General features: G+C 35.6%; 3 protein-coding genes and 1 pseudogene across 5 annotated transcripts; 2 read left to right on the forward strand and 2 right to left on the reverse strand.

The window, feature by feature from the left end:
- Positions 1-2588: 2588 nt before the first annotated feature.
- LOC111295821 (putative ribose-5-phosphate isomerase 3, chloroplastic pseudogene) lies at positions 2589-3856 on the reverse strand (annotated as a pseudogene). Its single transcript, XR_016346799.1, has one exon. The product of XR_016346799.1 is annotated as a putative ribose-5-phosphate isomerase 3, chloroplastic pseudogene (transcript).
- A 196-nt stretch (positions 3857-4052) lies between these two features.
- Positions 4053-7034, forward strand: LOC111295822 (PITH domain-containing protein At3g04780-like). Its single transcript, XM_022889555.2, has 8 exons — positions 4053-4216; positions 4475-4561; positions 4859-4982; positions 5187-5235; positions 5316-5373; positions 5472-5518; positions 5613-5690; positions 6767-7034. Exons 1-8 carry the CDS (start codon positions 4175-4177, stop codon positions 6813-6815), a joined length of 534 nt encoding a protein of 177 aa, XP_022745290.1. The 5' UTR covers positions 4053-4174; the 3' UTR covers positions 6816-7034.
- Positions 7035-7179: 145 nt separating this feature from the next.
- LOC111295820 (putative aldo-keto reductase 1) lies at positions 7180-9673 on the reverse strand. The gene is made up of 7 exons (XM_022889552.2): positions 9501-9673; positions 9093-9260; positions 8743-8949; positions 8477-8649; positions 8160-8256; positions 7914-8067; positions 7180-7750 (listed from the first exon to the last, which is right to left on the reverse strand). The coding sequence occupies exons 1-7, from the start codon at positions 9561-9563 to the stop codon at positions 7563-7565; spliced, it is 1050 nt and encodes a 349-aa protein (XP_022745287.1). The 5' UTR covers positions 9564-9673; the 3' UTR covers positions 7180-7562.
- A 612-nt stretch (positions 9674-10285) lies between these two features.
- Positions 10286-13024, forward strand: LOC111295819 (cytosolic Fe-S cluster assembly factor NBP35-like). 2 transcript variants are annotated; one of them, XM_089768929.1, is made up of 4 exons: positions 10286-10304; positions 10851-10946; positions 11042-11143; positions 12023-13024. In XM_089768929.1, exons 2-4 carry the CDS (start codon positions 10910-10912, stop codon positions 12955-12957), a joined length of 1074 nt encoding a protein of 357 aa, XP_089625055.1. In that variant the 5' UTR covers positions 10286-10304; positions 10851-10909; the 3' UTR covers positions 12958-13024. The 2 variants fall into 2 exon arrangements, with proteins under 2 accessions (XP_089625055.1, XP_022745286.2); XM_022889551.2 differs by lacking the exon at positions 10286-10304 and having other exon boundaries at positions 10765-10946.
- The last annotated feature ends 2510 nt before the right edge of the window (positions 13025-15534 follow it).

Genomic DNA, 15534 nt, shown 5'->3' on the forward strand with positions numbered 1-15534 from the left:
ACAGTCGCCTCGCACGATCAGCTGTTGTGATTGATTTGTGAAAGAACATGGGCTTGCACATGGGTTGAAGTAATGAATTGGGCTTACATTATTATAGAATTAAGTTGTAAGAGCAACAAATTCTAAGAAACTGATGGTTTTTGCTCCCTGAATCAACACCACCTGGTGGAAAAGGTGATTTAACTGTGCAAAACTCTCTAATCAGATTAAACATCAAGGCGCACACACACACACACACACACACACACACACACACACACACACACACAATATCATCAGTTTACTGATGTAAATCCCTCCAAATATATGGAAAAAGTTATGAAAATTGATATCTACAACGTAACTTTCCTCCTTCATCACTTGATTACTTCAACAAACAAACAAAAAAGCCTCGTGAATGAAGATGATAATTTCGTGTATACACAAATTAAACTAAAACCAATCGATGACATGAGTTCTGTTTCAACTTCTTGCTCTGTATCTTGTTTTTCAGCTAGAAAATTCCTGCCAGGGAAGCTTCATTGGGCGGCCGTTTTGATGATATCCATGGCTATGGTTCAATGGAAGTAGGATATGTGAAATAAATCATTCCCTCAGCTCACCAGGCTTTACTATCATCGTACTAGAGTCGATTATACTCAGATATTTGACGCATTATTGATTTGATTATTCTGCCAAGAGTCACACCACTGGTGGCATTCCTATTATTTTTTGTTATTTGTCAATAAACTAGTTTGTCTCAAGCACCAATGTTCTATCCCCAATCAAAAATTAACCCTGTACGACCCATCCCATATCCCAAACTTGTTTTTTTCTCTCTTGGAACTCAAGCTAAGAACAATAATGGCACGACTAAAACTACAACATGGTGCAAATACGCTGAGCATATGTAACTGATTCTGAGCTAGATGTGATCCCTGTTAAGTAATCTCAACTTTAGGCTTAACTATGCCCCAGTAACTGGAGAGGGGAAAACTAAATCCCATTGCCATCTAAATTTCTAGTTGTCTCATTCCATACTTTACAACAAGATACTGATATATCATTTTGTCCCACAGCCATCTTTGAAAGCCAATACTTGCATTCTTAATTAAATAAACTATATGTCAATGGCTTAACTAAAGTGGATGTAGGCACAAGGAAATTGATTAGTTCAAGAACTTGGAATTTAGCTCAATTGGTTCGTGCAGCCACCCTTAAAAGGTGGCATCCAACAAGTTTGAGATTCAAATTTCAGCACTTACAATCCTTTTTTCTAGTTCCAGGCTACAACCTCATTTGTAAGAAAAAAACTGAACAGTTCAAACCATTTAATAAGCATCTTTGACGTTTAAAAAAAAAGAAAATCCTTGAGCAATATTGAGAAACTTAATCAAGGTTGTATCTCCTATTCTAACAATCCCCAATTCTCACAGAACTTCAATTATATGCTAGTTTGCACATCAAATTTTACCAGACATATGTTTAGAATGAACCATGAAACAAATATCAATGCTCCTGAAGTTTTCCAGTCAAAACAAAAGGAAGCTGCAGTTGAAGAAATGACAAGAACAGTTACATAAACTTCAAAGCATCATAAAAGTTGCTTGTAAAGCCTCAGAGTTCACATTTTCAACTGATTCTGAGTTCAGACTAAGTCACATAACACTATCTCTATTTCATCCATCATTCAATGTCTCCTGAAAAAGAGAAGAAAAATGACATAAGATACACTAGGATCGAAGTTTGTCTAGCAAAAGATTCCACCTTGACCTTTCAGGTCCCCCATCTCGTCGATCTCCATTGTCCATAAATAATGACTACCCTTACTCTCATCGGACATATACCAGTAGCTTATATGAGGATCCCTTAATGTTTTACTGATCTAAGACCCTAATTCCTAAAGAACATGTGACATTTTGACTTTATATTACTGTATGGCTACTAATGCCACTGTCAGAGATTTTGGCCTCATCAATTCAAGATGCCTTTACCTTGATTGTTCAATCTTCTCAGCTAATGAACCAAAGCATTGATAAACAAAACAGTTAAGCAAAAGTTGCAAACAATGAGTAGATGGCCACATTTCCTACACAACAGCAGATACCAAAGAACTTATTACAGCCTTGAAACACAGTATTTAAGACAACCAAGTCAGGCTTCTTAATTTAAAGATTCACCATGTTTTCATTTCTATAATCTTAGATGATGACATGATGGAAAGGTAGACACCAACAAATCTGGGGCAATGGTAACAAATTCATTCTGAAAATGTCCTGTCATATGCTCCTGGGCTCATATTCAATGTTTCATTACTGATATTCATAATAAATTCAGAAATAAATGACCACAATTTAACATGAAAACCAATTTATGCCATTCCAGAAACCACATAACAATACAAGCATTAAGCAATTAAGGTCATTTCCAAATGCTAATTATTCCACATTCCACAATTAATCTACACATTATCAAAATCCAAAATTTGGCAACAAATTATACCATCAAAGTACCTCAAACATCAAATAACAAACAACATAATGATGCCATAAAAAAAACCATAACTGAAGATTGTCAGAAACAACTACAATCTAACATGGAAACTAAAATAGACAATAAGAAGAATAATAAAACTGCATAATCATTGATCAATTCAATTTCATTTCCAAAATCCCCAATTATTGCACATTCTACAGTTACTCTACAAGCATCAAAATCCAAAAATTTTGCAACAAATCACCCCCCACAGTAATTAAAATCCCCTCAAACATCAAACTTCCAACTCACCTCTCTCTTTCTCACAGACACACTTTCTTTATTACTTAGTCATAACCTCCACACCGCTCTTCCCAGCAATAATAACAGAGGTTGCCATACCTAGAAACAACCCATGTTCCACAACACCTTCCAAGGCAGAAATCTCTTTCCCAGCTCCAAACCCATCTTTTATTGGATTCTTAAAAAACAAATCCACAATATAATTCCCATTGTCAGTTACATATGGTTTTTCACTACCATCCCCTACTAACCTCAACTTTGCTTCACAACCCAACTCTTTAAACAACCCTTCAAGTCTAACTAAATTATATTTCCAACAAAACTGCACAACTTCAACAGGCATAGCTAAACCACTTCCCCCAAGCCCTGAAACAAGCTTACTATCATCAGCTACTACAATGAAGGAAGATGAAGCTGCTTCAACCATTTTTTCACGCAAAAGTGCACCACCTCGGCCTTTAACTAAGTCAAGGTTAGGATCAACTTCATCAGCACCATCAATAGCAAGGTCAATGTGGGGATGCATGTCAAGGGTAGATAAGGGGATGTTAAGTGATGCAGCTTGTTCTTGTGTTCTTTTTGAGGTTGGGATTCCTATGATGTTAGAAAGTTGACCTGTGGTAAGGAGTTGTCCAAGTTTGTCAACTACAAAAGCTGCTGTTGAGCCTGTTCCTAGGCCTAGGATCATGCCTGACTTGACTGACTCAACTGCTTTGTCAGCTGCAAGTTTTTTGAGATCATCTTGGGAAAGGACTGGGGCGGATTGGGACCTGATGGAGAATGGTTTCTGGGTTGGGGTGCGTATGTAACGAGGGGTGGCGCGTAGGACAAGAGGGATGGTGGAGGTGTGGTGGAGGGAGGAGAGTTGAAGGGATAAGGAGGCCATTGGTTTTTGGTGAATGGGAGGAAACGAGTGAAAATGGGGCGATTGGAAGTTGGAATGATTTGGTGAAGGGTTGTGGCCAGTGGCTGGTTTTTGCTTGGTTTGGTCTGTGTTGTTCTATTGGTGTTAGGTGAACTTTGGGCTAAAGATGGAATGGAAGGATAGCAAAAGGGACTTCTGAAGTTTGGTTGGCCACTTGGTTGGATGATTTTGTTGGTTGGTGAAATTTTGTTGCTTTGTTTTGTTTAAGAGAGGTGTTGGGCCTTTGGTTCGATCAGCAAAGCTCTCAAAATCCAACTTCGTTAAAGATTTGTCCTTTAATGATCCGACCAAAGACGTGACTTTCCTCTTAAACGGCAACGTATCACATCCTTCTAGTTTCGTCTTTTCCTAGGATTCATCCATAATAGCGGCCCTATGAAAGTCTGTCTTAACATCTCCCTTCTACTTCGAACTTTCCACCGTCTCTCTCTGCAGCGTCTTTTTCCTTAAAACAAAATTTCAATCGCAGCAATCTCATTAACCTCGTATACCATGTCTGCTGCTGAATCAACCACTGCAATTCAAAGAAGCCAAGTGAGTCTTCAAATCTTCATAGTTTCTTCCTTTTTGGATACCCTTGTTTGGTTTCCGAGAAAAACTTGAGAAATTTGGTTGGGAAAACAAGGAATCTGGAAATTGGGTGTCCTTTGTATGGTGTTTTTGCTTGAAAAAGACTCGTTTTTTTATTCTTTTCCAATAGTTTTGTTTTGGGTAATTGAAAAGATTCGCTTTTTATGTACATTTTAAAGCACAGTTTGTGAATTTGATTGAGATTTGTTCTTTGATGGATAGGTTGATCTCTTGGACTTTATTGATTGGTCTGGAGTTGAATGCCTTAATCAAAGCTCCAGTCATTCTCTGTCCAATGCACTCAAGCAGGTAACTCTCTTCAAGCTATTTCTTGTTTCTCTGCTTCCCTTTTCCCTTTAATAATAGTGGACTGTCATTTGTTATTATTGTCAATTGTTATTGAATAATTTAAAGAGACAAGTTTACTTTTTTGTGTGGAAAAATCATGGTTTTAATGGAAGTTCTTTTTTCAAAACAGTGGCATTTTAGGGGTTACTTTATTTTATTTTCCAATATAAAGGTCATGTATTTATCTTGCCAAACCTAAGTTGCTTTTGTGGGAATTGTGGTGTCATGAAATAATTAATTTTTATGCTCATGAATTAGGGTTATAGAGAAGATGAAGGCTTGAATCTAGAGAGTGATGCAGATGAACAACTTCTGATCTATGTTCCTTTCACTCAAGTCATTAAACTACATGCTATTGTTATCAAGGGATCTGAAGAGGAAGGTAAAATTTTGTTTATGTTTACCTTTAAATAAATCTTTACTTATGTGTATATTCATGCATCTTAGCTTGAACTCAATCACATTGAAGCCGAATTCTATTTGACTTATTCGGTTGATGAATATTTGCTTCAAATTGTTCCCTAGTAGAATTACGTTTGAGACTGTTGATTGTTGTAGTATTTTAAGATGAAGGTTGTCTTTTCAGGTCCAAAGACGGTGAAACTTTTTACAAACAAGGAACATATGGGATTCAGGTAATGTTGAAGGATTTATTACATTCTTGCAATTTTAGGCACATCATTTTACTGATGGTATTTCATTTTACTTACTGCAGTAACGTCAATGACTTCCCCCCAAGTGACACTGCTGTTTTATCCCCAGATAATCTAAAGGTACCTCATCTCCGTTTCTCTTTCCATTGTCAGGAAACTATTCTGTAATAAGCATATTTAAAGAAATCATTTCACTCTTTTTTTTTTCTTATTTGTAGGGGAGACCAGTAGTCTTGAAGTATGTCAAGTTTCAGAATGTTCGTAGGTATGTTAATAGTTTGTGCACTGATGTGCTTCATTTAGTCTTTAATATAACATTAAGTAAATCAGTGTTAATTTTACTTTATTATGTTTACCAGCTTGACAATATTTATTGAAGACAATCAGTCGGATTCTGAAACCACAAAAATTCAGATGATTGCTTTATATGGGTCAACGTAAGTTTTTAATAGTTTTAGTTCCTAGTACTCTACATTATTTTATGTCATGTGTTACAATCACAATGTGCCCTGATGTGTCCTTCACCTAGAAATTTGAATATCGTGGTTCCTTGTTTTGTATGCAAGAGATATGTTTGTGATTTACATATTGTTCAAGGCATGAACTTATGCTTTGGTGACTTATGAACTCATTTTCAAAGTACTTTGAAGCTTATTAGTAAGGAAAAAGAGTAATACTTGTGTAACCAAATTGGCTTTGCTTGCACCAGAACTTTCAAATTTCTAAAATTACTTGAACCAAGAGCTTGTTTGCATTGCCTAAAACTATTGATCTAGCAAAGCAGAGCATAATGTGAACATAATTTGTTAGGGCATATCCTGTCCCTTTTGCATATTAGCAACTAGATGAAACTAGGAGCTTCGAGATCACTTTAGAGGCAAGGATATCTACCTCGAGGATTTTTTTGCTTTGTTGCTTCTGTTGGATGCTATGCTAGTTGGGTTTATACATCTTTCCAGTTAGTTCTAGGTCTAGGCTTTGGGCTTTAATTGTCTCGGATCTTTATCTTGTTCTCATCTTTAATGCCATTGAATGAGTTACATACTCTTACCTTCAGCATTAAGAGTACCATTTGGTCTTAACTTAAAATGTTGACTCGCCCTTTGATTATAAGTTTATTTCTAGTGGATGCCCTGTCAAAGTTATTTAGTTTACTTTTAAAATAGATTTCTATACATTTCCTGCATGAAGAAACAACAATTTATATTTACCAAGTTCATCCCATCATGCCAACTTTTAGTGTAGTTGTGTAATTTTCAATCTCTCCCAGTGTCCCCGATATTTTATTTCAGGTTAATGATATACATTTATCTTCAATGCACAACATAATGATTGGCTTAGGGATTAGAATAAAAGAACAAGTAAAACTGTAATGAATTATTCTCCCCTAGTTTTCAACCATCCTAGGTGTATCCATTTACATTTACCCTCATTATTGCAGAAGCCAGACAATCCAGCTTACGTTGTAGATATATTCAATGTAAAATCTGTTCATATTTTGTTTGTATTGCAGGGTGGAAACGACAGACATGAAGGGATTGAAGAAGATTGAGGAGCATTGACCCTGAAAGGAGTTGAAGGGAAAGACAGAAAGATGGACGAACCCTTATGTTTTGGGACACTATAACACTGTTTATCTTTTCCTTTTTATTCTTTTTTACCATTTAAAAGACTCGGATGAAAAAAATAGAACATCCTGTTTACCTGAATTCTGAAAAATGTTTTATTTATGTGACTTCATCAGCTGTTACATCCAATTGATGTTTCAGTCTTCCAGTTCATCTGATTGTTTTCATTGTAATTTTTTTGGCATTTTACACAATGGTGCTTTTTATAATTTTTCATTTTCTTTGCCATAAATTTTCTTCCATTTGATGCAATGGTTTGTAATATATGGTTGCAGCAAGTTGTAAAGAGAGAAAAGCAAAGATGGAGAAGAATAAATAGCATCAAGTAAAGCAAACATTCTTAAACTAGCATCCTGAGCAAGATTGCTGGTAACTAAGCACATACAGAAAAACCAGACAAGTACATGCATTCAACAGCCAAGTAGGTAGCTAAACCTCGCAATTCATGTATGTTTATTTTGTGTCTAACACGTTTAAAACAGTATTAGCCTATTTATGGATACTGCATTCACTGAACCCTTCTTTCTTTTTTTTTTTCTTATTTTTTATATATTTTTTTATGTAAGCTTAGTAACTTATCAATGCAAACTTCTAGTCCTTTAATGGCTTCAGTTGCTGGAGAGTCCATGGACCAGATGCATCATATTCTGCTGCAGGCATAACCATGCATCCCTAATTACTTTAAATCTTGTTGTCCTTTGGGGGTGTATTAGCGAATTTCCATGAGACCTGTAAAAAACTATCTAGTGTTCGAGGTCCCGCTGCCTGGTTGATGGGAATCACATTGGTAATCTCTTTTAAATCTTCTTCTGTGAGCTTCACTCTTAGACAATCAATGTTGCTGTCAAGATTTTTTATCTTGGTTGTTCCTATAAGAACGTGAAAACAAGGTTCAAAAGTCATGTTTTTAATGCAACATCTGAACAGACAAGGCAAATGATGTGAATTCTGCTGTGATGTTGTTGAAATATCTGGTATTGCCTGCTATCAAAGAGAGTAAAATGGATGTTGAAAATAGAACATGTGACTCACCAGGAATAGGTGCCACATCATCACCTTGATGAAGAACCCAGGCAAGTGCTAGTTGTGAAGTGGTACATCCATGCTTTTGAGCCAACTTCTCTATTTGCAAATATAAGTTCTTGTTTCTGTCCAAGTTTTCTCCTTGAAACCTCGGGTGATGTGTCTTAAAAAAGAAGTTACCTTTACCAATTAGAAGGCTTGCATCTATGCAAGATTGAGAATAGATTAAAGACATAAATAAATGAGTTTCCATACCAGAAAACTATTTGCAGGCACACTTTCCACAACTGCTTTGCCACCGAAGAAACCACGACCAAGAGGGCTATATGGAACTATCCCAATCCCAAGTTCCCTGCATTACAGGAACACATTTAATTAGGTAATTCTCATGTCTTGGTCTCAAGAAGTAAAAGGCACAATTTCTGAAACAACGGGTAACATAGGATAGTTCACCTTTACTACAATAAGAAATACAATATAACATCAAAAACAAAGTTCTAACAGGTAACCTATACTTTTAATGATTCAATATATTATTTTTCACCAAGAACAATGTGGGTTTTTGAGGAAACCTGCAAAGGGGGACTATTTCCTCCTCAATATCACGAGTCCAGAGCGACCACTCCATCTGTACAGCAGTGATGGGATGAACAGCATGTGCCCTCCTTATAGTTTCAGGGCTTGCTTCAGATAAACCAATGTACTTTATTTTTCCCTCTTCCACCAACTTCTTGAGTTCTCCCATCTAAGACAGAAACAAGTACAAATACCTTATTTTTAAGTTCAGACAGCTAACAAAGGAAATATAGGATGCTTTATGGTATATTACAGCACTTACAGTATCCTCTATTGGTGTTTTGGTGTCGATCCTGTGCTGATAGTAGAGATCGATGTATTCCACATCAAGGCGTTTCAGACTAGCCTCGACAGAGGCACGGACATATTCAGGTGTACCATTTATTATGAAACCAGCTGCAGCATCCACTTTTACAATACCAAATTTTGTGGCTAACTGTACCTTTTCTCGCGGTAGTTGCTTCAATGCCTGAAAAGATATTGATTTTTACGGGTTGATGAATTGCTTCTACAATACAAGTGAAATAAAGCAAGTACTTAATGAAATCATATCAAATTATCAATTCAACTCTAAAGCGTAATACTCTACTGGTATTCCGACAAATATGTTACCTTTCCAACCAATATTTCATTAATTTGGGGTCCATAGATATCTGATGTATCAAAGAAAGTGATTCCTTTGTCGAATGCGTGCTTGATGATTGATATACCAACATTATCAGGAACAGGATCATTGTAGAATCCGGATAGTCCCATACAGCCAAATCCCAACTTGGAGACCTACCAAATAATAGAGTTTACAACAGAAATGACAGGGAGATACTGTTTTGAGCACGAAAACGATGTGAATTTGATTGAAAGTTAAACTCTGATTTAGTTTAAAATGTTGAGTTTGAGCAAAAAGCATGTTTTCAAGAGATTAAAACTTGAAAGCTTAGGAACAGTTGTAAAAGTTTATCAGAATTGAAAGCATATCAGCTCATAAACATAGCTATGCAACTCGAGAACAAAACATGTTACCTCAAGCCCTTGAGTTCCCAGTTTCACTCTAGGCATCTGAACACACTGCTGCTCCTCAGTCATGTTTTCCGTTTTGTTCCTTTCTAGGGTTCTTTTGTTATTAAATCAATGCCTCTCTTTAAGTGTACAGCTGAAAAAGCAACAAGTGAAAGCTGTAGGAGACAGATGACTGTAACTGATCTTTATAGTGTATATATATAAGAAACTTTTGTCATATCCAGAATCTGGATTAGGTTTTACAATCAACTTGATGACGCCACTAGATATGTCACCCCATATGCAACAATTTCCACAACTGTTAACATCAAAAGGCAAAAGACTTGGTAAAAAAAACACAGAGAAACCTTGATTGCCAAGCAATGGGCTGTCCTGTCTACATTTGCTGCCCTTTTTACGTCAGAGTTCCATGAATTAAGGTAGGAGTTTCTTGTACAAATTCCCATATAAAGCCAAGGAAGGCAGTTGAAATTTCAAATTATTGTTTGACGAGGCAATGCTTGGCCAACAGAAGTCAAGTTAAAATTGCCATTGTCCTATGCTTCATGGAGGTTTACTAGTACTTAACACTCTCTTCCTGCCATAGCCAGCAAAGATACGGCACTCCATGGATGCCGGTAATAAGCATTTCAATCTGTATTCGGGATTGTAATAAAAACTATACCCATATTTTAGAGGGACCTAAGTACAAAAGAAGGGCCGAGCTGCCCTTCGTGGTGGCAAGACCAAGGGCCTAGAAACAACAACATAGCCCACCAATAAAACCCATGAAAAAACTGAATCCAAGAAGACTCAGAAGGAATCAAAGTATTTTACATTCAAAAGTCATAATTATTCGTATTGAATTAGGTTTAATTTTTTTTTGAAAATATATAAATTTTTAAAATTTAATTTGAATTTGAATTGAGTTTTTATATGATATGAATTGAATTGAATTAAATTTTATCAATTTCTGGTTTTTAAATTTAAATTTTTTATTTTTAAATTTTTTATTTTAATATAATTTTTGATATATTTAATAGATTTAAATATAAAATAATTATTTTTATTTTATAAAAATTTATAGAAAATATATAAATTAATAAAAATATAATTCTTTGATTTTTTTATTCAAAATATAATTCAACCTCATATATATATATATATATATATAATATTAAACTTAATAAAAACAAATCATCCAAACCAAATCAAATACTATAATTTTAAATTAATTTTTAATTTTTAGTTTTTTCAAAATTTTTACCCCTTATTACAAGCCAATTTGATCATTTAGAAAATGAACCCTTTTTCCAAATTTAGTTTGGATTAATTTTTAGTTGTTGCTTACTAAAACTAATTGAAACCATACAGGTTGACAGTCGTTGCCTTCAGCAAAGCTCTCTTTTTTCTTCAAAACAAAAACACCAGCCATGGAGAATGGAGAAATCCCAGAAAACGCCAATGAACGTATGTTTTTCTTTATCTTTTCTTCCTCTTTCTCGGGTCTTCTTGGTTTTCATGATTTGTGTTTTCCTCCTTAATTTTCCTCAAATTCTCTTCAGATTGCCCCGGTCCTGATTCAGAGTCAGCGGGCAAATCCGACGCCTGCCAAGGTTGCCCCAATCAACAAGTTTGTGCCACTGCCCCTAAGGGCCCTGACCCTGGTTTGCTCTTTCCCCATGTTTATTATATCTGTACTTCAATACAGCTTTTAGTGATTTTTTTATGACTAGAACTTTGGGGTTGTTTTGAATTTCTAGTGAAAATTTTAGTCTGGATGAGCTAGAACTGTTAAAATTGATGTTACAGAATCGATTTTAGGAGATTTTTATGTTTATATTTGAGGAACTTGTTAGTATGTTTTAAATAGAGCTCAGTTGTTTGCCTATTTGGGAATGAGAAGAGAAAGGTTGGAGACTTCTGATACACTTAGTCAAATATGGGTTAATTCCTTGTTGGACCAAAATTATGTGTTGCTAAGGAAGATTAATCATGATGTGCACTTGAAGCTTAAATTTTTTGTTTCTTGGTGTCATAGTGCTAATCAGATGATGAAATTAGTCTTCAATGATCATGTGCTGATAGTAGTCATAAACATAAGAATAATGTGCTAGTCTTAGTGAAGAAATTGGAGATTGGCACAACTGAATGCGCATTTTCACCTGAGTACGGAGTCTAATAGCTCGATTTGACCCAACTTATATTGTCACCCCCTTGATCGAACTGAGATGAAGTGAGGGGAGAGGATGCTAATTTTGTGCTTGTATTTTACAAACTTTTTTTTTTCAATTTTACTGTGCAGAAAGTTGTGAAAATTATACTCAGGCCTCCTTCCTATTACTATTTTTGGTTTCCATTGTTCATCTTTCAATTTCCATAATGATCTATATCAAGAACCTTGCATATAATTGCCTTAACCATTAGTGATTTTCCATTTGTGATGGTGCATTCATGATTAGCCAATCGTCTTATGTTTTGCTACCTTTATCTGTCTTATAAATCTGTTATCTGAGATATTGCGTTTGATGCATTACATTCCGCAGACTTGGTAGCAATTGCAGAAAGGATGGCTACTGTTAAGCATAAGATACTGGTTTTATCAGGGAAGGGAGGAGTTGGCAAAAGCACTTTCTCCGCCCAGCTCTCATTTGCACTAGCCGCTAAGGACTTACAGGTCGGTCTTCTGGACATTGATATATGTGGTCCAAGCATTCCAAAGATGCTTGGTCTAGAAGGTCAAGACATTCACCAGAGCAACCTTGGCTGGTCTCCTGTCTATGTTGAATCTAACCTTGGGGTCATGTCAATTGGTTTCATGCTCCCCAACCCTGATGAAGCTGTCATTTGGAGAGGACCACGTAAAAATGGGCTCATCAAGCAATTCCTTAAGGATGTACATTGGGGAGATCTTGATTTTCTGGTTGTTGATGCCCCACCTGGGACCTCTGATGAGCACATCTCAATTGTCCAATTCCTTCAGAATACTGGAATAGATGGAGCAATAATCGTCACTACCCCACAGCAGGTCTCTTTGATCGATGTGCGAAAAGAAGTCAGTTTCTGCAAAAAGGTTGGATTACCAGTTCTTGGGGTTGTTGAGAATATGAGTGGCTTGTGTCAGCTGTTGACGGATTTCAGGTTTTTGAGGATGACAGAGAATGGTGAACACACAGACGTCACAGAGAAGGTTATAGAGTACATGAGGGAGAAAGCACCAGAAATGCTAGATCTCGTTGCCGTCAGTGAAGTCTTTGATAGCAGTGCTGGTGGTGCAGAAAAGATGTGTAGGGAGATGGGAGTACCCTTCCTCGGAAAGGTTCCGTTAGATCCACAGCTTTGCAAGGCAGCTGAGGAAGGCAAATCTTGCTTCGCGGATCAGAAATGTGGGGTGAGTGCTCCTGCATTGAAGATCATTATTGAGAAACTAATGACAAATTGTTGGCCTGAAGAAATGTCTGTGGAACATAGCTTAGAGTGAATTAATGTTGAACTTTATTTGTTGATCTTCGTGGAATAGAAGTTTGCTTGCACGTTGATAATCTGAACTCTGAAGCTTTATTACTTCAAATAGCATTCGAATTTGGGAGAAACATCCCAAGCAAATCAACTACAAATTCCAAAATCAAGGGAGAAAGAAGATCCTCCAGATTTTTACAAAATCTAATAAACACCCCTTTTTTCAATCTATCTGAACATAAAAACAAGGGGAGAAAATACGTACCAAAGCAATCAAAAGAGTAGGAAGTAGAAAGGGAGGATCCCTCCTTTCAAATCTGAAGAATCCGAAACTCTCTGGTTCCTGGATTGTAAACAAAGACATTGGTTTTCCCAAAGAAGCAAAGAATTCCATCACAAAGAATTCGACATGTAATAAACATGAGGTGGAAGATGATAGATATCCAAAGAACTTGGTTGAAAACCTTTCCTGGCCTCCTTCATCAACTTGTTTGAGTCTTAACAAAGACTTGGCAGGAAGGGTTGCCAAGATTGAAAGGAGATCTTTAGGCCAATTATCCTTATTGTTTTCCAGGCGTTTTCCTCCTTGGGCTGCCATGATTTCTCTGCTTGCCCAACAAAACACTACTGCTCCAAGAAAGTCCAAATCATATGCTTTACAAATATTTTAAGTTAAAGTGATTTGGTTAATTTTAAATTGAATTACTTAAAATTCAATTAACAAAATTATGTTATTTTATTTTCCTTAATCAAATAAATCTTTTAGTTTCAAAAATTAATTGACCGAAATTAATTTGATTGATTCGATTAATTTTTTAATTAACGGAGTAATTAAATATCTTAAATTAAATTTATTTTAAATTTTTATTTACTCATATATGAAACAAATTAAATAAAATTATTGAATAAAATTATTCAAACACCATAATATTAAGTTAAAAACTTTAATAATTTGCATTGACATTGACAGTTTCATATATTTTTAGTTTTATATATAAAATTTATAATATTTTAGTTAAAATTTTTGAGTAATTCGATTTTCAAATCGAATTAATCAAAAGCCAAAATTTTTCTAAAATTATTTTTAATAATTAATTGAAATTAATTTCATGTCGATTAATTAATCGAATTAAATCGATTCAATCGAATAATTTGATTAAAATTGAATTATGATAACCCCTAATTTTAAAGAATCTATTATCATATGATAATTATAATCACTTGTCGACTAGGACTCTAATGTTATGGAAACACTTCAAAAACCATATGTATGTGAGATAATACGCCCTTAAAATAATTTTAAAAAGATTATATTTACCAAAAAGTGTATTTTTCTCTGTGCAGAGGGACAATTTTTCTCAAATGTTGTAGCACATCCCTGCAGGTTTTGGTCTTTGGATTGTATATTTGCAACCTGTCAATGGTTCTAAGCTAAAAAAGGTAGATCATGAGTTTGTCTTTTCCTTTCTTCTGTTGTTGTAATATGGAGAGCATTCACTTTTTCAATTTCTACATATAATTGCTACTTAACATCTTGAACCATTTTCAGTCGGAAAAAAAAGGGAGGTTTTATATCTACATGGCTTCACCGTTATCTCTGGTGACAGAACTCCTTTTCTTATAGCTGATCCTTTGCAGTAGGAGACTTGTCTTTTGATAAGAATTATCAAGTTTTCAGACACAAGGGTAATTTCTTATGGCTTTCAGTTTAAACATTTCAGTTAAACTTTACTGTCCGACTTCACGTCAAGAGCTCCAGTACAGATAGACAGGGTACATCAACTGTATTGAGAGCTCCACCGCTCCAAAGAGTAGGCAAGGTGAGCATATTGCACTTCAGGAATGCAAATATCGATTGTTCCAAGAACAAGTTACTGAAGATGAAATTCTATGGAGCAGAATTCTACATTGCAAAAATTTGAGCTAGGGCACCAATTAATGAAGGGTTGTTGGCCAAGTGGTAAAGATGCTGGCGATCAGATAAATTCTGAGATCTATTGAGTAATTCATTTTAGGATAGTGACTCATCATGCTACGTTTTTTCGGTTGGCAGGGGTAAAAAATGTAAGAAACATGTGCAGAATAACGACAAAGAAGGACAGCTGATAAGTGATGTGCGTTGCTATGGCAGTGAAGGACAAGCAGAGATTAGAGTGGTTTACACTACTACTTATCAACAATCAAAAGGACTATTACAAGAATCACCACATGCCGGTTGCTTTTTGGCCCCACAAATGGTGGGCTCAAACCTATTGGCAATAGCTGAATATTCTGTCATTTTCTGCCTTTCAATGAAAAGCAACTGGCATCAGTATGCTACCACGTGAACAAGGTGGCCTCCCTATTTTTTGTTGTGAGATTAGCACTTGGCCACGTCAGGTATTATCCTCAACAAATTTTGAACCATGGATTCAGATGACTTAAAAAGAGCTATCAGCTCTCACCATCTAGAATTAAGACATTAAATCATGACAATGAGTATGGCCAGCTCAAGCTGTCAAACAAGTTTGACCTGGACGGAAGTAAGTTACTTGAGATCAAATGGCAGTCAAGAACGGAAAAGAAAAAAGAAAAAGGAAACAATATTGTGTTTTAGAAT

This window comes from Durio zibethinus, chromosome 12 (assembly GCF_047325235.1).
Source record: "Durio zibethinus cultivar Kanyao isolate XHJ-2024 chromosome 12, ASM4732523v1, whole genome shotgun sequence".
In the NCBI taxonomy this organism is placed as follows: Eukaryota; Viridiplantae; Streptophyta; class Magnoliopsida; order Malvales; family Malvaceae; genus Durio; species Durio zibethinus.

Excerpts from the sequence above, each read along its gene's own strand:
- LOC111295820 (XM_022889552.2), bottom strand. The coding sequence starts at position 9,563 with ATGACTGAGGAGCAGCAGTGTGTTCAGATGCCTAGAGTGAAACTGGGA. Across the intron at positions 8,650-8,742 it reads AAACACCAATAGAGGATACT|ATGGGAGAACTCAAGAAGTT; the intron begins GTAAGTGCTGTA and ends TTTCTGTCTTAG. Across the intron at positions 7,751-7,913 it reads TGATGTGGCACCTATTCCTG|GAACAACCAAGATAAAAAAT; the intron begins GTGAGTCACATG and ends ACGTTCTTATAG.
- LOC111295819 (XM_089768929.1), top strand. The coding sequence starts at position 10,910 with ATGGAGAATGGAGAAATCCCAGAAAACGCCAATGAAC. Across the intron at positions 10,947-11,041 it reads CCCAGAAAACGCCAATGAAC|ATTGCCCCGGTCCTGATTCA; the intron begins GTATGTTTTTCT and ends AATTCTCTTCAG. Across the intron at positions 11,144-12,022 it reads CCCTAAGGGCCCTGACCCTG|ACTTGGTAGCAATTGCAGAA; the intron begins GTTTGCTCTTTC and ends TACATTCCGCAG.
- LOC111295822 (XM_022889555.2), top strand. The coding sequence starts at position 4,175 with ATGTCTGCTGCTGAATCAACCACTGCAATTCAAAGAAGCCAA. Across the intron at positions 4,983-5,186 it reads CAAGGGATCTGAAGAGGAAG|GTCCAAAGACGGTGAAACTT; the intron begins GTAAAATTTTGT and ends TTGTCTTTTCAG. Across the intron at positions 5,236-5,315 it reads AAGGAACATATGGGATTCAG|TAACGTCAATGACTTCCCCC; the intron begins GTAATGTTGAAG and ends TACTTACTGCAG.